At 33.1% G+C, this 21,144-nt stretch overlaps 1 protein-coding gene, 2 non-coding genes and 2 pseudogenes across 3 annotated transcripts; 3 read left to right on the top strand and 2 right to left on the bottom strand.

Annotated features, from left to right (window-relative positions):
* Nucleotides 1-2,727: 2,727 nt before the first annotated feature.
* On the top strand, nt 2,728-7,558 carry LOC110689282 (probable glutathione peroxidase 2). Its single transcript, XM_021866032.1, has 6 exons — nt 2,728-3,064; nt 3,675-3,751; nt 5,621-5,682; nt 5,775-5,893; nt 6,956-7,123; nt 7,230-7,558. Exons 1-6 carry the CDS (start codon nt 2,921-2,923, stop codon nt 7,260-7,262), a joined length of 603 nt encoding a protein of 200 aa, XP_021721724.1. The 5' UTR covers nt 2,728-2,920; the 3' UTR covers nt 7,263-7,558.
* Nucleotides 7,559-8,232: 674 nt separating this feature from the next.
* On the bottom strand, nt 8,233-8,304 carry TRNAQ-CUG. Its single transcript has one exon. It is a non-coding gene; the product is annotated as a tRNA-Gln (tRNA).
* An 803-nt stretch (nt 8,305-9,107) lies between these two features.
* On the top strand, nt 9,108-13,495 carry LOC110689561 (annotated as a pseudogene).
* A 3,157-nt stretch (nt 13,496-16,652) lies between these two features.
* Nucleotides 16,653-21,140, top strand: LOC110689281 (annotated as a pseudogene).
* TRNAQ-CUG lies at nt 20,686-20,757 on the bottom strand. The gene has a single exon. It is a non-coding gene; the product is annotated as a tRNA-Gln (tRNA).
* Nucleotides 21,141-21,144: the final 4 nt, after the last annotated feature.

The raw sequence follows: 21,144 nt of genomic DNA, 5'->3' as shown, positions 1-21,144 counted from the left end.
CTTTGCTCTGCTCTGCTCTACTGAAATCTGCTTTGCTCTGCTCTGCTCTGCTGAAATGCTCTGCTCTGCTTCAATTTGCTCTGCTCTGCCCTGCTCTACTTAAAATTAATACTTAATATTAAATTATTATAATAATAATTAATAATTAATAATAATAAATAAATAATAGATAACAATAATAAATATTAAATATTAATTATATTATTTAATATTTATTAATAATAATTGTTATTATTATTATTATTAAAAAATAATTATTAATATTTAATAATAATAAATTATTAATAATTATTAATAACAATAATAATAATAATAATTAATATTTAATAATAATAATAATATTAATAATAATAATAATAGTAATTATACTAATAGTAATAATAATACTTATAACTAATAATATTAATTATAATAACAATAATTGATTTTTATAATAGCAATTAATATTAAGATAATAACTAATATTTAAATATAATACTAATTATTAATTTTTAATAATAATAATAATTAAATAATATTTAATAATAATTATAATTAATATAATAATAATTAATATTTAACTTTAAAAATTTAATGATTATAATAATAATGCGATAATATTAGTAGTAATAATAATAATAATAATAATAATAAATATTTCTTTCAAAAAAATAATAATAATAATTAATATTTAATAATAATAATAATAGTAGTAGTAGTAGTAATAATAATGATGATGACGACGACGACGACGACGATGATGATGATAATAATAATAATAATATTAATAATATTAATAATATTAATAATATTAATAATAAAATCTGCTCTGCTCTGTTCTGCTCGGCTGAAATCTGCTCTGCTCTGCTGAAATCTGCTCTGTTTTGCTTTGCTCTGCTGCAATCTGCTCTGCTCTGCCCAGGAGCTCAAAAGAACAGAGCCTAACTAGTGAAATCATTTGATATAACTAGCTGCATCAACCTGCTAACGGCTACTTGCCAAACAAGACTTAAATCTTAGTATACTTATTGATTATTAACCCTTAAATAATAAATTAACCCATACAACACTAACATAGGTGTATAACATTAACGGAGTAACCCCACGAAAAGATGGTCACACCATGTGACCAGTCACATTTGAAAGTTTGTGATAAAAAATAATATCAAGTTTATTTTTTTTTATATAATATAAATAGTTAGCCCCCTGCAGGATTTTACGGGTGCTGGGTTACCGACTCCCATCGACCACACACAAATCAATAATTCATACATAAATATTCTAAAAGCTAATAAAAAAAACTCCAAAAATAGTAAATATCTTGTGGGAGCTGAGAGGAGAAGGAGGATTTGTGACGGATAATGACAATTAACCAATTAAATTACCAAAAAGATTTGGAATGATAAACTTTAACAAGTTACCAAGTGAGAACTAAGAACCTATCTTCAAAAAAAAAATAAAAAAAATAAAAAAATAAAAAAAAAAATACTAAGAAGCTAGGTGGGATTTGAGGGATGAAGTTAATAAATAAAAAATAAATTTCTACAAGTGGGTTTTGAACCTAAGTTAATTGCCTAGAAATGTTATGCCTCAACAACTACACCAGTGAGCATATACAAGGGTTAATTGCCTAAAAATGTTATGCCTCAACCACTACACCAGTGAGCATATACAAGTAATAAGTGCAATGTTTAATATTATAGCCTTTTATTTTCCTAGGTCACATGACCCACCATGCACAAGGGTGGATCCGCCATTGTGTGTCTCCTCTAATCTTATCATTTCTTCACTCAAACCCTAATAACTATCAGTGAATTTTAAGGTTTTGTTTAGCCATAGGTTGTTGATTGTTCAATTTGGCTAGATTGGCTAGTTGTGTTGTGTGGCACCGGCTCTACCAAAAACTTTTTTTTTTTTTAATTTCATTTAGGTAAAGAGGTAGATTTATAGGTTAAATACAATTCTATTGCAATAAATAACATCAAATTAGCTTTGTCATAAAGGTTATGCCAAAAGCTACTCGTATAAAAAGGCTATCTATGACTTAGATATAGTGGCAAAACAATGACTTTGAAAAAATATGAAGAGCAAATTGATAAGTATAACATAATACACTATTATATATATATATATATATATATATATATATATATATATATATATATATATATATATATATTGACTTGGAACATTAATATACTAAATCATTGCAAATTATTGATTTGGAAAAAAATTCATTGCAACAAACTCTTAAATTCAAGAGAGTTCGGGTACTGACACAATAAAGTCTCGTATACCCGATCAATATGCTATATATAAGGTGTGTGATTGAGATAAGGTGATCTGAATTCACTATCTATTCATATTTATCAAACATTGGTGACCAAACAACCCAGATAAACATTTTGTTCAAACTTGATCGTTCTAACATTATAATTTTCATATGAACGACATGTGTATTAATTGAGCTAGCTTCAACAATGATTTATTGTTAATATTTTTTTTTTTATTATTATTATTTTTTTTTTCTTACTAACTTAAATTCTTAAAAAAATATCATACTTCATTCGAATTATCTTATAAACGAGTTTATTCATGAACATTAATAGACCAATATTATTCAAAATTGTTTACTTCAAGATTAAATATCCATTTAAACTCGGCTAACTCATTTAACAAACAAACATAAGAGTTTTACCCAGCCTCGAACTCTTATTAAAATCTCAAGTTATCGACCCATTTACACCCCTCGGGGGCATCCGGGCATGTGCTTTCATGACTGACCCTCATCTTCTAGGAAGATCGTTATGTTTGTCAATAATGAACAACAAAGCCAAGGAAGATTGTTGGGGGATCATTCAATGTGCCCAACTACCCAGTCTTCTATTACCCAGATCAAAGAAGAGGAGAGAGAAACCAACTTTCATATCTTTGAGTTCAAATGATGGCTTTTGGGAAATTAACACATTGGGTCTCTCTCCTCTTTCTGGGTTTTGCTGTTACTCTTTTTTACATCTACCCATCTCTATCTTCTCAACAATCCCCTGAAGAATTACCCAATTCTATTTATGATTTCACTGTCAAGGTAATCATCAATTGTCAATCTAATTCATTTGAATATTGGGGTCTGTTTTTTTTGCTGATTTTTTACCAACTACAATTATGATTTGTCCCCTTTTTATGTTTATGTTGTAAGTATGTGAATTGCAGTGCTGAAGTTTAAAATCCCAACTGTCTTTAAGGTTTTTTGTTAAGTGTATGTTTCATATTTGTTCCAAGTTCAAATTTTGGGTATAGAAGAATTGTTTGTTAATTTGACATTTTTTGTTGTGTTTGATTGCAAAATGGTAGTTGTGATTTTTTTTTTTTTTTTGATGAAAATAATCCAATACATTGGATGTCAAGCAGCATTGTGGTTGTGTTTTGAGGATGATTATTTGATCACAATATGCCATATTAGAAACTATCTGATATTGTGGCCTTTATCATTTGATTTTGATGCTGTGTTTTGTGAGATGAAAATGTAACATTAGAAATTGATGCTGTTTATTGGGATGAAACTTTGTAGATTGATTTTGATTATGGAGGATAATGTTCCTTATAATGAAATATTCAAAACAACTAAGTTGGATTCCACTATTTTTTACTATATGCGGATTTAGTTTGTCGATATTGATTTTTTTGTGGATTAACAGGATATCAATGGTAAAAATGTGAGTTTGAGTACTTACAAGGGGAAGGTTCTTCTGATTGTCAATGTCGCTTCCCAATGGTATATGCAATCCTCTATATCCTTCCTATTCTCTATTGTTGTGCTGTTCAATTTGTGTTTCTCCGAATTCATATATGCATCATACTCATCAGTTTTGAAAGTTCATCATTTGTGATGTTGCTATAGGGTAAGTGATGGGCTTGGGGACATGAACTAAATGAGCGGCAAGTGCAATGGACTCTTCTCTAAGTCTTGTCTGATATCTTCGTCCTAGTTCATCTAGCTTTACCATGTACCTTTTCTCCTCTTGAAATTCCGTAGAACTATCACTGCAGACTTGCTTGCCCATTGATCATCTTGATGACACATTTTGCGACCCACTAACAAGTGTTTATACTTTATACTTCTCCTAGAAATTTGGGAAAAGAGATTTGGATTTTAATTTGACACTTGTCAGATTTGATCATTTGATTGTATAGCCATCTTATTAAATCATCCTTCTGGGAAAAAAAATACAGAGATAAAGGAGTATCATTTGTTGTCTTCCAATTTTGGTTCCCAGAACGGCATGGTCAATCCAAAATACAAAAAAGTAGATCATAGTCGCATATGTTTATTATAAATCCTTGAGTTGCTTAAATATGGGATGCTTAAGTGAAAGTCTTTTGCATATTTCATTGCCAACCCATTTCTCTCAAGTAAAGAGATAAGAAAACTATGAAATGCTTTCTCTCTATTTGGTACATTTGCATGTTCAAATTAAATGCTTATGTTTAGACCATACCAAATTGGTATGAATTCACATACTTCCCAAAAACCAGGAATTTAGTGCTAGGAACCATTGAATCGATCTACAGCGGTAAAATTATTGGGTAAGTGCACAACTGCATAAGTATGAAACGTGAGATGAGACCCAATTTAAGCTGACGAGGTCCCAATTGCTTTGCCTATAATATATCCTGGTCAAGGCTGAAATCTTTTTCTGTGGGAACAATTAAAAGAATCCCTCTTTATCATCAAGTCTAGCTGAAAGTTACTTTGTTAGAAAATCAGGAATTCTGAGGTTCAAAAACAATTTTGGTTTGATGTACATAATGTAATACTTTTTCTTTTTTTTTTAAAGCTGTTAATTGCGGAGGGAAACTACCAATCTTTATGGAGCATAAGTGTAAGACGTGTTAATGCTCTATGAGATATTAATTCGGGTTAAAGTAAGGGTTTATACTGAAGTGTTATGTGATACAATTTAATTAACAATTTCAATATATATTGAATGTGGTCTTAAGATTCTCCTTGATTCACAAACTAGCATGGAAGGTTTGGTGCCTTGAGAAACAAGATAAAACCCTCGATTAGTTGATTAATGGCACACTGAAAACCTTGCTATCGCAAATTTGATCTGGCTTTGCGAGTAAAACTGTAACTATTATGTTTTACAGGCGTTCAACTAATTGTATTGAAATGGTTGAGATCTACTGGATATAGAAAATTAGCAGTGTATTTCTTTCCTTGTTAATTGGATGTGATCCCCCATATTTAGGAGACTCTACCAAGAGCTAAGGCTCCCAAACGAGTCACCTGTTATGACTTATGAGAGAGACCTAATTGCAAGCAAGTTGCACAGTGATTGCGTTAGGAACAGGCCCGGCATAACATACAACCCGGTTCGTTGCTCCCAATCTATTGGCATTTCCAACATTGGAAAAGTGTTCTTGTAGGAAGTACAATTTTGGCTAAATCCTCTTGATCCCCGTGGTTCAGCTCAACGTGACAAAATTTAAGTCTTTTGATTAGAGTGCTAACTAAGACTGCTAATTATGATGTTGCCACAAGTGAATACTTCAGTGTTTTTTTTTTTTTTTTTTTTTTTTCACTTAGTCCTTTCCTTTTGGCATTTTGCTTATATGAGATCTTTGTTTTCATTTGCAGCGGTTTAACAAAGTCAAACTATCATGAAATGAACATTTTGTATAAGAAGTACAAGGACCAAGGTTTGTTTTCTCTTCAACAGTTTTTGAAAGGTTTTGCTTGCAGCGTCTAATGGTTAAATTGTACATTGATGTGGCTGTCATCTTTATGATAGGGTTTGAAATTTTAGCCTTCCCATGTAATCAGTTTGGTTGGCAAGAACCAGGAAGTAACGAAGAAATCAATGAAGCTGTCTGCTCCTCTTTTAAAGCAGAATTCCCTTTATTTCAGAAGGTAATATATCCCACATAGTTGGAATTCTTGGAAAGCATGAAATAAGAATTTACTATGAGTAGTGAATAATGTAATGCTGATGTACAAAGATAAACTTAGATACTACCTCCGATTTTTTTTTAGTTGCAACTTTGGGGTATTATTTGTGAGATATAAAATATTCCAAAGTTGCAAGTTGCAACTAAAAAAAATCGGAGGTAGTATTTTAAAATCATATTATACTTTCCTAATACAGAGTATCTATTAGTTAGATCTTACACTTGTCTCTCTTTTTCAATGGTTAATTTTTAACCCCCTTTTTCTCAAGTTTTTAATTATTTTATTTGGTAATGACTTCATGTTCAAGATTTTTTTTTAATGACTTAATCACTACAACCTAACATTTTACCCCTTTTTTTATGGCAACTTTTATTACTTTTTGTTTAACCATTGTATGGATTCGAACCAGTCTAACCATGTTTTACAAGAATTTGCTTCTAGTAAATATATTGGAATTTGTTTCCTTATTTTCTATCATATGTTTACCTGCATCTAAAATTAGTGACAGTTGAAAGATAGATCTGTCTTTTGGGTCATTACTCAAGATTACTAGAATGAAAATTGCTGCTTAAGCGTAACAATGCCTGCTGAGACTTCATGCTATAGCTCAAGTATTATATGCTGATTGAAAATTGTCTTATGACGTCAATTTGGCACCAGCAAGATTGTATTGCTACCATAAGAATGCACCTTTTTTAAAAAGTGTTTGCCGTTCGTATATTGGTAAATGAACTTAATTAATGTCCTCTGGGTAATCTGGAAACTGTAAAAAAAAAAAAAAAAAAGAAAAAGAAACATGTAAATACTTATCTCCAAGCCCTAGATGAGCACTTGATGCAGCTTTTTGTCCTTGGCTTGATGACTTTGATCTCTATTACTCTTGTAGAGTAGAAACACATTGTTTAGTTCCCATCCTCCCCACTCCTTAAGGCCTTAAGTTGCATTTCATTTTGCTATCTTGTGAATCTCAACAACTCCATGGAGTATACACAACTTACAAGATGCTTTTGTGAAACTCCACAGATAGATGTCAATGGGAAGAATGCAGCACCACTTTACAAGTATTTAAAATCAAAGAAGTCCGGAGTAATAGTAGATGAGATTAAATGGAACTTTGCAAAATTTTTGGTGGACAGACAAGGAAGCGTTGTTGAGAGATATGCTCCTGTGACCTCCCCCCTGCAAATTGAGGTTCGATTCAGTACTTCATGTGTTATAATGTTAAAAGTCCTTTCCAAAGCTTCATGGTTTTTGTTTTGTCTGATCTCTGTATCCTCCTTTAAATTCTCTGTTGCAGAGTGAGGTTCAAAACCTCTTGGGATCATCTTAGTGGTTGGATCATCAGGCATATAGTGTCCGAGACTTGGCTTTGACAACGATTGTGCAGGTTATGAATTTTGTCTGTATATCACATTGTAAAGGAATCTAGTAGGACTGATTTTCAAAATTAATATCCTCAGTTCCTCACACACACCCTGAGCTTCTATGATACTTCTCTAGACAAGGCTATGATTGTTAAACGATGAAATTTTCTGTCCTGTAGTTTTTCAAAGTCGTCATGCTAAAATTTGTCAATTGAGTAATATAAAGGAGCTACTACGTTTTGTAGAAAGTAGCATTTTCAAAGTTGTTCCAATTTCCACTTATTCACTAGATATGAAACCTGCCTCTTAATCTAAGTCTTAGGTCCTAAATATCAGAAAGTCTAACATCATTTACCATTGGTAATGTTTTGCACATGCACCTGTCTCATCAGCTTTTGAAAGAACCCTGGTAATGTTTCTGTAGGTACCATCACAAATTCACAATCATAAAGAAGTGATACCTGTATTTTTTTTTTTGCTAGAGTATGTAGTTTCATGTTGCATAGTTTAAGTCGATAGTAGTTACCGGATGAATTATAGTAGGTGTATGCCAACTTATACAAGTACTAAGTTAAAAGTTACACCGCAACATAATTTGTCTGCAACTCAGCGTGAGGTATAAACCATTTGCCATGGCTGGCATACTTCAGATTATAAAAGAAAATTACGATGTTTAAGAGTTTTATTCTTTCTTATGCTGTATATGACTATGAGGCTAATCAAACCTTTGTAACTCCCTCGACTAAATCTCTCTTACCTTCTCAAAATAATTTCTCGTGTTGTAGTATACAGTTTAAGGTTATTAAGAGCATCAATGGAATTATGAAAATAGCGAACCAAACCAATAATTCAAAATGTAAATATGTTGCAGTAAACTATAAACGTTAGTACATAATGCTGTTTAAAAAAAGTAAAACTCCAAAAATATTTTGACTAAGGTCCTACCGAGATTTGAACTCGGGTTACTGGATTCAGAGTCCAATGTCCTGACCACTAGACCATAGGACCTTTTGTTGAATGTAAATGCACTATTTAAGTTATTTTAATAATAGTACGTTATAAGTAGACTAGTAGGTAGTAGGTTCAAATCCCATAACTGGCAAGAACCAAAAGTCCAAAACCTTCTTGTAATGGATACTCCGTATATTTTTTAGTGTCATCACGTATTATTATATATGGAGTTGCTCAACCTAACAAAAGATTCAACACAAAATTAGTAATCATAAAATGTGTAGCACTTTATTATGTTATTGGTGTTAGTTATTCTCCAAATAAATACATACTCATATAATTATTTTTTTTAATAAAATACAGAGCAAGAAACTACGGAGTATGAAAGGAAAATATCAGCAGACTCTTCTCACAAAATGAACCAATTTGATAACTTATATATATATACTTTCTTGCTTTCTTTTACCTGCAAGGCTGCAACGCAACTTTAATTTTGACACACATTTAGAGAAAGAGATCAGATGATGTAAGTGGACATATTAATCAAAATAATTATTTTCTTGGTGTTAAAATTATTTGTTTATTTTCTACCTACTAAAAATATATACTCCGTACATGCTTTAATAATGTGGCGTTGCAACTTGCAAGCCAAAGAAAATGAAAGAAGTACATCCATTCAAAAAAATAAATAAAAATGAAAGAAGTACATAGTATTATATTTTTTTTTCTTCTTACGTACTTATACTAATTCATATTTCCTCGCTTCTCTCGTTAATCCATAATTTAGTTGTCAAATAATTCATGCATATATACATTATTACATGAAAATTAAATACTTGTTTAAATTACATTCATTCATGCATATACATTATTACATTAAAAATTTAAAATACTTGTTTAAATTACATTATTAACTAACGTGAATACAAAATCCATACCAACGAAAATATCGTCAATAATCACCCTTTCACCAAACCTATATTCAAACATATGAAAACCAAAGCCTCTTTGTAGTTTGTACGTTTCATTATTAAGACTGACCACTAATTAAAGAGAAAATATAAACAAAACTAACAAAAAAGAGAAAAATGGACGATACACCGTTGTTGGTGAACCGTGGCGGCGATGAGAGGCCGGAGGTGGAAAACGGGGACTACACGGCCGTGCAAAGCATAAGCGAGGCGGCAACGGTGTTTTGGATAGAAACGGTGAAGTTATGGAAGATAGCAACACCGTTAGTGTTTAACATTGTATGTTTGTACGCTACAAATTCTCTTACAAACATATTTGTAGGACATCTTGGAGAACTTGAGCTTTCTGCTATTTCTATTTCGGTCTCCGTCATTAACACCTTCGCATTCGGCTTCTTGGTGATTATCTTCTCCTTCTCTCAACTCTTCTTCGTTAGTTAATTAATTATTGTTTCCGTAGTATGCATGATTAATGATAAAATTAGTCCGGTAACTAGTTGATAGCTGATTGTATTAGCTGATTTGACTAGCTGGTTATAATTAGCTGCTTGTGTAAAAGCGTTTGGTAAATAGCCGTTAATTGTTAGTTGTTTTAGACTTTTAGTGCATTTAATAGCAAAAAAAAAAACTAAATGTTCAATAAGTTAATTTTAAAAAGCTCTTATAAAAAGCTTTTTCTAAAAGAGTTTTTTGAGTTTACCAAACAACCAAATTAGCTTTTTAGATTAATCAAACCTCTTATTGGGTAAAATAAGCTAAAAGTTCTTTAAAAATCTCTTTACCAAACAAGGCCTTAAGTGTGATCAATAATCATATAAAAATACAATAAGTAACACAAATAGTGGCATGTTAAAATGGCTGACGTGAGTTCAAAGATTTGATCTTGTTTCGCCGTATTAAATTAGAATGCCCAATTTGAACTCCTCTTTATTCATTTAATTATTTTTTTCTAAATAAGCCCAATTGAGTGAATTGACATTATTTGTACTCCTTTTGTCCCAAATAATCATAAACCAGCTTAAATGTCGGAATGTAGGATATTAAAATTTTCATTATAATTTTTAATGACTATATTGTAATAATCATTAAATCCATTATTTTAATCATATTATACTCGCATTTCGTATATACGGATATACCTACCCCTCATTTTTTTTTTTGCCCATTTCACTTTGCGGTCTCTAAGACACGTATTAAAAATTTGTATTTGATATTAATAAAATATACCATGAGGCAAATTAAACAAGATCCCACATGACTATATTATATCTGGTTGAATAACGAGAACTCATGGTCAAAATTTTCAAATTTTAACTCAACTTTTGACAAAGAAGCAAAATAAATAGGGATAGAGGGAATAGGAGATAGGTGAAAGATATTCCCTAAATCTTTGATCACCTGTAGGGCCTATTCTTTTCACCTTAATTTAAGTTCAGTTCAGTTCTACTCCAATCAGTTCCTAATCTCCTTCTCTTATAAACAGTTCATTTCAGCTTTATTCAGTTCAATTTAGTTCAGCTCCAATCAGTTCAGTTCAGTTTAGTTGTTTTCAATTTTCAGTAAGTCAGAACAGGTTCATAGTCATTACTCGTAATAGCTTTATGTCTTCATTAGAAGATAATTACAGAGTGTTTTTAGACTAGTTAATTGATTATTATGTCTTCTATCATTTAAACAAAATAACAAAAATGATTATTGAGCAACCATTGACACCGTCGGTGCAAGAATCTTCTAGCCAACCTGCTCTCACATAAACAATTAGTCAATAAGTTCATCAGTGCATCTGAATATCTGATCAACAAAGTTTTAAATAAGTGAATTACATAACATCAAGGAAATTAATTAAAGTATTTGTTAAGAGTATATTTAAATGAATGTACTAAAATGCTTTGAGTTTCTCATAATTTTTGAATAAGTGAATAACATAATATCTAAAGACTTAAAGAGTATTTGTTAAGTGAATACAAAGTTTTGAGTAAGTGAATAACATAACACTATCATTTGAAAAGTATAATTTGTTAAGAGTATATTTGATTTACATGAATGTACTAAAATGCATTGAGTTGTTAACTTGGATGATAACAAAATCATTTGGTGCAGTGGTTAATACAATTATTAAGTGCTGAAAGAGTGTATTACTTGTTCTTGATTGAGGTTCTTCCTTGACTTGTCAGCAGCACTAAAAGTGCAAGCATGAATTTTCGAGGATTTTAATGGACTCAAATTTTGTTGTTCAATATTGTAGCTTGGTATGGGGAGCGCGCTTGAGACATTGTGTGGACAAGCTTTTGGTGCAGGGCAAGTTCATATGCTTGGAGTCTATATGCAACGTTCTTGGATCATACTATTGCTAAGCTGTCTTGTACTCATGCCAATTTACATCTTTGCTGCACCATTGTTAAAGCTTCTAGGACAGGACCATGATGTAGCCAACCTTGCAGGAAAGTTTGCCATCCTTACCATACCCTCATTGTTCTCATTGGCTATCAATTTTCCTACTCAGAAGTTCCTTCAAGCCCAAAGCAAGGTTGATGTTATGGCTTGGATCAGACTTATTGTTCTAATAGAACACGCTGTGCTTCTCTGGATATTCATTCCTGTGTTGGGCTGGGGTCTGCAAGGGGCTGCAGCAGCTTACAACATTGCATGATGGGTGACTGCAATTTGCCAAGTTGTTTATGCATTTGGTTGGTGCCAGGATGCTTGGACAGGGTTCACTTGGGCAGCGTTTAAGGATATATGGGCCTTTGTTCGTCTTTCAGTTGCCTCTGCTGTGATGCTTTGCCTTGAAATTTGGTACATGATGAGCATAATGCTTCTTGCTGGTCACCTTCCTAATGCTGTGATAACTGTAGGCTCTCTTTCTATATGGTGAGTTTCCGATTCTCTCTGAGTTATGATTTGTAAGTTTATAAGCATAAAACTAGCTGTTATTTTTCTGCAAACAAAGTTGCTTATAAAATTCTCTTATCTTTATTTCAGCATGAATGTAAACGGACTACAATTTATGATATTCATCGGAATGAATGCTGCTGTAAGGTAAATGTATACTCATCAATATTCTTACTATGTTAGACATTGATCTTTTCAGATTAGTCCATTTGTGTAAGGAGTTTGGAAATTCTAATCCTACGCGCTATATGTGACCAAGTTCTGAAGTAATTTTTGTTACTATCAGTGTTCGTGTATCAAATGAACTCGGATTGCAGCATCCAAGGGCAACCAAATACAGTGTTTACGTTGCAGTCTTCCAGTCTCTCATCATCGGGCTTTTATGCATGGTCCTTATCCTCGTCACAAGAGACTACTTTTCGATTATTTACACAGACAGCAAGGAATTGCAACAAGCTGTTTCTAAATTAGCCTGGCTTCTAGGCGTGACAATGGTTCTTAACAGTATTCAGCCTGTCATTTCAGGTATATGACTTAATGTAATTTTTTTCATGTACTTTTAATTCCGACTTTTCCTTATTTCCTCTGTCAACGTGCAACTGATCAATGGCCTCTTGAACAACCACCCGCACATAATTACTTCTGAATTTACTGTATTTTCTTATTGTACTTGCAGGAGTTGCTGTTGGAGGAGGCTGGCAAGCCACAGTGGCTAATGTAAACTTGGCTTGCTATTATGTTTTCGGGCTACCTCTTGGATACCTTCTTGGCTATGTAGCAGACTTTGGAGTCATGGTACTGAATAACATATAGTATTCCTTTACATGCTGAAGAATATATTTCTTCATTAGCAAACACAGTTTCTGAAATAAAGTTTTATCAATTATAGGGCATTTGGGGCGGCATGATAGCTGGAACCGTCTTGCAGACACTCATTCTACTCTTCATCCTTTACAGAACAAATTGGACTAAAGAGGTGAGCATGACAGAGCTATGTTCTTCAGACTTGGCTATTAGTAAAACTATCGAGTACATTAATACTTGATATGAATTGAAAAGACTTTGAACACACAATTCTTGAGTATGCTGTAATACATATTTTAAAAAGTTTGCTTCTGACCAAAACTTGCAAGAGACATGATTGAGCTACCTCCTGAATGATATGCAGGTGGAAGAATCAAGCAGCCGCATGCAGAAGTGGGGTGGACAGGACATCAGCACACATAAGGTGGGCGACGACATATGAATGAATTACTGCAATTGATGCACTGATACAGAGTTTCTGTTCCTGCATCACTTGAGCTTCATTGAATAACAGAAGATTAATTTGGATGTTTTGACTGAAGCTTATCTTTTTGTTTAATACGAATTGAAGTATGAAATTATTATATTTTCAAATTGAAAGTATTTATAATTTTTCCAAACATGAGAAGCAAACCTTCTTGATCTATAGTTCTATACTAATATGTTAAAAGACGTTTATAAACATGTCCATGCGCCATGTAGATTCGAACATCAAACCACTTACAGCACAATTGACTATTTAGTCATCTAAGCTAATTATTAAACATGTTATAAATATGAAAAAAGAAATATGTAAGTATAAACCACATAATTTAATTATTTTTTTTTTAAAGAAACACATTTTCATTCAAAGAAAATTAATCATAAATTACCATGTATATTAATGATTAGTTAGTTTCATGTAATAATCAGGGCATCGCCCGGGATCAAAAACTAATTCTAATCTTAATAAATCTCATTTCATACACATATACTACTTTTTTAATTATTTTTTTTCTCTTACATTCATTACCTTTTAATAAAATACAAGTATTTACAATTTACCTCACTATCTTTCTTTTTTACAATTTTTTTAATATTTTAACTACCCACTTACCTCTTATTTTATTTAAGTTGATTAAAATGCCTAAAAACTTTTAAGTTGATTAAAATGCCTAAAAATTAAGTGCCGATCAAAGTGTAACACTTATGAAAACACGGAGGGAGTATAACATTCTTATATTCTTATAGTTTGTAAAATATAATATTTTTTAAAAAATTAAATTATTATACATAATGTTACAATATGAGTGGATTTTTTTTATCTCTTTTTCAATCAAACTAAACAATATGAGTGGAGTTTATAATGAGCACACCTTCTCCCTCTTCTTTCTCTTGTCTTCTTTCTTTTCTTTCCCTCTCTATGTCTCCTCTTCTCTCTTCGTGAAGTCCAGCGCCACCCACCCCCATTGCCTTTGATCGAATTTGACCACACGGCTCAACCAATTAATGGTTTTTTAAGTCAAATTCGACCACGAAAACTCAGATCTGAGGTGAAAACTCTAGATATGGAGTTTTCATGGTCGAATTTAACTATATAAACCAAAAGTTGAAGATTTCATAAGGTATGTTTACCCTTTTCCATTAATTTATTATAATTTTTTAGGTAGTGGTGCGTGTGGTACTAGTGGCTGGTGGTGTGTGTGTGATGTGTGTTCGTGTGGTGGGTGGCGCTGGGTTTGTGGTGGCTGTGGGCTTAGGCGGGTTTAAGGTTAGGGTGGGGATTTTTTTTTTTTTAATTTTTTGGGTAGTGGTGCTGGTGGTGCGTGTAATGGGTGTGGCTGGTGGTGCTGGTAGGTGGGGAGATGACCTTCGTAGGTGTAGGAAAGGGAGTACGTGTGGTCGCCGACGCCGGCAGGGGGGAAGGTGGCTGACGGGAGGGGCGGGGCTTTTTTTAATTATTTTTTTTTATTTTTATTTTGTTATTATTTTAAAAAAAAATAATATTAACTTAACGGAACTCTAACTGATTCTGCTAAGTGGTAGCAATTTTTAACAAACCCGCTTTTATATGGTAGTTAAATAAAATACTAGTAAAAATTTTCCCATGTAGCAAAAGTGAATGCATATGGTTTAGAGAAAGCAAAAGTGAAAATTTCCTAGAAATTAACTAGGGAATTAAACATTACCCCTCGTTTTTAAATAATTGCTCCATTTCTCTTGGACACGAATGCCGATGTTAATATTTGATCAATGATATCTTTAATTATCAATAAGTATAAATTCTAACAATTGAAATTTAATAATCTATTCATTGAGATGATTCCAACAAGTACCCACAAGACTATATTTTTTCTTATGTATAAATCACAAACATTAGTTAAAGTAAGATGAATAAATAGTGTAAAAAATAGAAATAGAGCAAATATTTAAAAATGGAGGGAGTATCATAGTTGACTCAATGATAAGATCTTATGTGTCTGGCCACATGGTGTGACAGGGGTTACTTGTAGGGTGTTACTTGTATTCTGGTGTTACTTGTAAGGTGTTATTGGTTTTGGTCAGGGTGTTACTTGTAGGTGTCACTTGTATTATTTTGGGGTTACTTGTATGGTCTGGTTTTATTCAAGTGTTACTAATTTGGTATGGGGGTTTGGTCTAGGGTTACTTCTTGTACGGGTTACTTAGAATACAAGTAACCCCAAAATACAAGTAACACGTGGTGCGACAGAGGTTACTTGTAGGGTGTTACTGGTTTTGGTCAGGGTGCTAGTGTGTTACTTATATCGTGCATTCTGGAGTTTTTTGTAGGGGTCTTACTGGTTTTGGTCAAGTGTTACCGGTTTGGTATGTGGGTTACTTGTAGGGATTACTTACAATACAAGTAACACCTACAAGTAACCTTTGAAAAAACCAGTGACACCCTACAAGTAACCCCTGCCGCAAAGCCACACTGAAAAACCTCTATAAAATCTTTGACATTTTTTTTTATATATAATTTAGAGTTTAATTAGACTGTGCTCATATCTTAATATGTCTTTTATTGTACATATATTGTAAGATTATAAAATTATCATATATATTTATAAGGACATTATATGAAAAACTACTTAATAAAACACTTTTTTTTAAAAAATTATCTAATGAAAAAAATGTTGTAAGAAACTATGTTAAAAAAAAGGTAAATGTTGTAAGAGACTATCATTGGTCAGAATGTCATCGCTGACTTTCATTTTTCGGCGTTGACCACATCACGTGCCAGTCTCGTGACTTTTAATTCATCATTTTCCTCCTTTTTTTTCTTTCTTAATTGGCACGTGACATGATCAACCCCAGAAAATAAAAGTCGACGATGACTTTGTGACCAAGTGGAGTCTCTTATAACAGTTATCCTTTTATAAGTTAGTTTTTTACAATATTATTTTTATAAGGTATTTTCTTGCAAAAATAATGTTTTATAAGCTTGAACAAAATTTTAATAGCTCATTCAAACAAGGATGCCCCACTTTCTCATGGTGAGAAACGAATTCATGAATTTATTCACGAAAATGCCCCATGAGAAACAAATTTCATTTCTCACCATGAAAAACAAGGAATTAGATAAATTAAAACTCAGCTCGACTCTGATTGTTTACAACCGTGTTACACACTTACACGTGAATAATAAAGATATTGTTAGAATGGACCCAAACCAAGCCAAGACAAAAATAATAATAATGTATGTGTACATCAAAAGTCAAAATGTGTTTATGAAACAATAATCACATCCACAACAAACCGAGCTGAATAGCCAACACAAAAATGGAGACACCATTGCTGAAAGACGGCGACGCCGGCAACAGGTTGAAGGCGGAAAACGGTGATTATGCGGAGGTGAAGTGCATTAGCGAGGCGGCGACGGTGTTTAAGGAAGAGACGATCAAGTTATGGAAGATAGCTATGCCATTAGTGTTTAACATTGTTTGTTATTATGCCACCACTTCACTTACCAACATATTTGTTGGACATCTTGGGGAACTTCAACTTTCTGCCATTTCTATTTCGGTCTCCGTTATTTACACTTTTGCATTCGGTTATATGGTTTGTTCTCTTTGTCCTACTCGTTTTTTATTTTTTAAATTTCCTAATATCGATAAGTATTATCATAAATATAATATCTATTAGTTAATATTGACCACTAGAACTAATTTTGTAGCCATGGTTTGATGTTCAAACTTCAATGTCTTCTGTTCAGCTTAATTTCAATTCAGTTTAATTCACCTCAGCTCCAATCAGTTTCTAATTTCCTTCTCCCATAAAGAATTCATTTCAGCTCAGGCCCTTAAGTGTTGGTCCAAGTGGGGTCAAACTATTCTAATTTGGCCATAGCAATATTAGATAGAGCTGCCAAATCGAGTGTAAGATCGAATTGGATTCATATCAATTCATAAATGGATTGAATCAGGTCGGGTTGGTTTTTGTAGATGCTTAGTAACTATTTTCCATGACATTCTGCTAGGGAAACTTTGAGCTAGCTTTATACTGTGTTAATTGATTAATTGTCCTGGACATTATAGCAAAAACAATCCATGATCATTAACAGATGTCAAAGTATTTGTTAGAGGATATTTACATGCATTACACAACTTCTGTTAAACTGTACTAAAATGCCTCAACTTGTTAATGTGGGCAATAGCTAGCAAATCATATGGTGCAATGGTTACTGCAAACTTACAATTGTAGTACTGTAATTATTTTGTTATTGGGGTTCTTCCTTGGTTTGTTTGCAGCACATCATATATTGTTGTTCTGTAGCTTGGCATGGGGAGCGCGCTTGAGACATTGTGTGGACAATCATTTGGTGCAGGGCAAGTTCATATGCTTGGAATTTACATGCAACGCTCATGGATTATTCTATTGCTTAGCAGTCTTGTACTCCTACCAATTTACATCTTTGCTGCACCTGTGTTAAAGTTTCTAGGACAGGACCCTGATGTAGCCAACCTTGCTGGACAGTATACCATCCTTACTCTACCCTCGGTTTTCTCATTGGCTATCAGTTTTCCTACTCAGAAGTTCCTACAAGCCCAAAGCAAAGTTGATGTAATGGCTTGGATTGGACTTATTGTTCTAATTGAACACGCTGTGCTTCTCTGGCTTTTTATTCCTGTAATGGGCTGGGGTCTGCGTGGGGCTGCAGCAGCTTTTAACATCACAGAATGGGTGACTGCAATTGCCCAACTTGTTTATGTATTTGGTTGGTGCAAGGATGCATGGAAAGGCTTCTCTTGGGATGCTTTTAAGGAGATATGGGCGTTTGTTAGGCTTTCAATTGCTTCTGCTGTGATGCTTTGCCTTGAAATCTGGTATATGATGAGCATACCACTTCTTGCTGGTCACCTCCCAAATGCTGTAATCATTATAGGATCCCTTTCTATTTGGTGAGTTTCCGAGCCTCCTTGAAATCTGGTATATGATTTGCAAGTTTATTATCTATTTGTAAGAATGTCACATTGCCATGGTTAAGAAATTGAACAATTGTTGTATCATACTAAATCTTCCTGGATAAATGTAAACTGGATTATTATTCTTACTAACTAGCTGTTGTTTCTGCCAAAAATGTCGCTAATGTAGTTCTCTTATTTCTGATTCAGCATGAATGTAAATGAACTACAATTGATGATATTCGTTGGCATAAATACTGCTGTAAGGTAAATGCATACACAGACCTTTCCAGTTCATTTGTTATAGAAGTTGGGAAATTCTGTCATGGTACCATACTCTTAGAAGCTGTAAGTGGCTATGATAATTTAATCCATCAAATCTGAAGTAATTTTCTGTTACTATTAGTGTTCGTGTATTCAAATGAGCTTGGGTTGCAGCGTCCAACCAAATTTAGTGTTTACGTTGCTGTCTTCCAGTCTCTCATCATCGGGCTCTTGTGCATGGTCCTTATCCTTGTCACTAAAGACTATTTTGCTGTTATTTACACTGATAGCAAGGAATTGCAACAATCAGTTTCTAAATTAGCCTGGTTTCTTGGTGTGACAATGGTTCTTAACAGTGTTCAGCCTGTCATTTCAGGTAGACTTACACTTAAATTTCTTCATATATTTTTCCAACTTTTTTTCTGTGTCAAATTTGTACATCCCCTTTCTGCCAACGTTCAACTGATTGACGAACTCTTAGCTAATATAAACTGTAGGAGTTGCTGTAGGATTGGGGTGGCAAGCCACTGTGGCTAATATAAACTTGGCTTGCTATTATGCATTTGGGATACCTCTTGGATACATTCTCGGTTATGTAGCAAATTTTGGAGTAATGGTACTAAATTATTTTTCTGTCCACTTGCACTTATTCAAGATCTTATTTCTTCATTAGCTACCACGGTTTCTGAAATACGTGTTCATCAATTATAAGGCATTTGGAGCGGCATGATAGCTGGAACCGTCTTGCAGACACTCATTCTACTCTTCATCCTTTACAGAACAAATTGGACTAAAGAGGTGAACATGACAGCTTTCAGTTATACCTTTCCTTTCTTCTAAAAGCTTGGATTTGCCAAAATTCTGAGATGATATCTTAATATTTCGCTGTATAACATGCAACTGTTATTTAGCCCTCTGTCCTGACTCAATCATTGAGCCAGGCTCAGAGATTAAGGAAATAAGGAGTGACAGAGGATTATAGGCAGTAGTAATCAATGCAAGCAATGAATCAATAATTTGCAACTTAATTAAAATTAAACCCTTTCGAGTCAAGTTGTCATAGGTGTAGTGTAATTCATGATTTACAACTTCGTGATTTTCACATATTATGCATTGCTGCCCCATGAATATAATCTACTTAACTCCACATGGTGTTTAAGCAGCGTGCCAGCGTACTTGCATGTCATTTGGCCATGGTTAGGACTTCTTTTGGCTATATATGCTTTTCATTCTTGACTATTACGAGTAGAATTTTGGCTCTGATATTGGTACAATGTATTGGAGTTTGGTGTGTAATTAACTATCGAGTTCATGGGTACTTGAGATGGATTGAAGAGAATTCCAATAGACACTTGTGTTTGCTGTTAGCCTGTAATAGACATCAGAAAAGGTCTAAGGCTGCTTAATTCTGAACACCTTAAAAAAATGTCGATTACATGGGTACTTAAGATGAATTGGAGAGTTCAAGCACACATATGCTGTAAAAACAAATCATAAAAGGTTTACATTTGAACAAAACTCAACTTAAATTATGCAATAGCATTCTTAAAAGGGTGGTGCTTATTAATGTCATAAACTTGTAATAACATGACCGAGCTACCTCCTCCTGTATGATATGCAGGTGGAAGAAACAAGCAGCCGCATGCAGAAGTGGGGTGGACAGGACATCAGCACACATAAGGTGGGCGACGACATATGAATGACTTACTGCAAGTGATGCAAAATTTCTGCTCCTGCATCACCACTCGAGCTTCATTAACAGCTGAAGGTTTAGATGTTTTGACTGGAGCTTATGTTGTCCACAACCTGGGTTGAACAAACCACTGAGACAATACGTGTTTCGTGATAAAACCTAATCATCAAGTCACCATTTATTCCATCACTTAACATTCCAAAGTTTTTGAGCTTTTATACAAATGAGGCACATGAACATTACAAAATGAAAATCAAATTATTAGTTAAGGTAAGATCAAGTTCTTACATTTTTGTTAAATATGAAATAATCTCATTTTCAAATTGAAAGTATTTAAATTATACTTGTATTATTAATTTGTAGCACCAAATTACATGCTCTGTTTAGAAAACATCAAAAAATTGTAAAATTAAGGTCCTACCGAGATTTGAACTCGGGTTACTGGATTCAGAGTCCAATGTCCTGACCACTAGACCATAGGACCGTTTGCTTTTTAAACTAAAGGAAAATTCATAATAGACAGTACTTATACAGTGAGAAGTAGTGTGCCATGAAAATGGTGAATTTCACTATTTTTGGGTTCGATGAGGCAAATTAGTAATTTTTATACTAATTACTAATTTGTACCATCCAACCTGAAATTATGTTTTGAGAGCTACAAAGGTGGATGACGGCGGATAATGAGAATCGATCTCAGAATCCCTTAGAACCAGGAAGGAGTTCTAAACTTCTAATCAAGCTATTTGAATTATCCCCTCATGTCAGAGTAGCTTTGACCCTTTTTTATTATTATTATAAAGTTTTATACTTTTGTTTAATACATTTTGGAAGTACTAGTCTACATTGTCAAAAAAAAAAAAAAAAAAAAAAA

Source organism: Chenopodium quinoa, unplaced genomic scaffold (assembly GCF_001683475.1).
Source record: "Chenopodium quinoa cultivar QQ74 unplaced genomic scaffold, ASM168347v1, whole genome shotgun sequence".
Taxonomy (NCBI): domain Eukaryota; kingdom Viridiplantae; phylum Streptophyta; class Magnoliopsida; order Caryophyllales; family Amaranthaceae; genus Chenopodium; species Chenopodium quinoa.
This window is presented reverse-complemented; position numbering and strand designations above follow the sequence as displayed.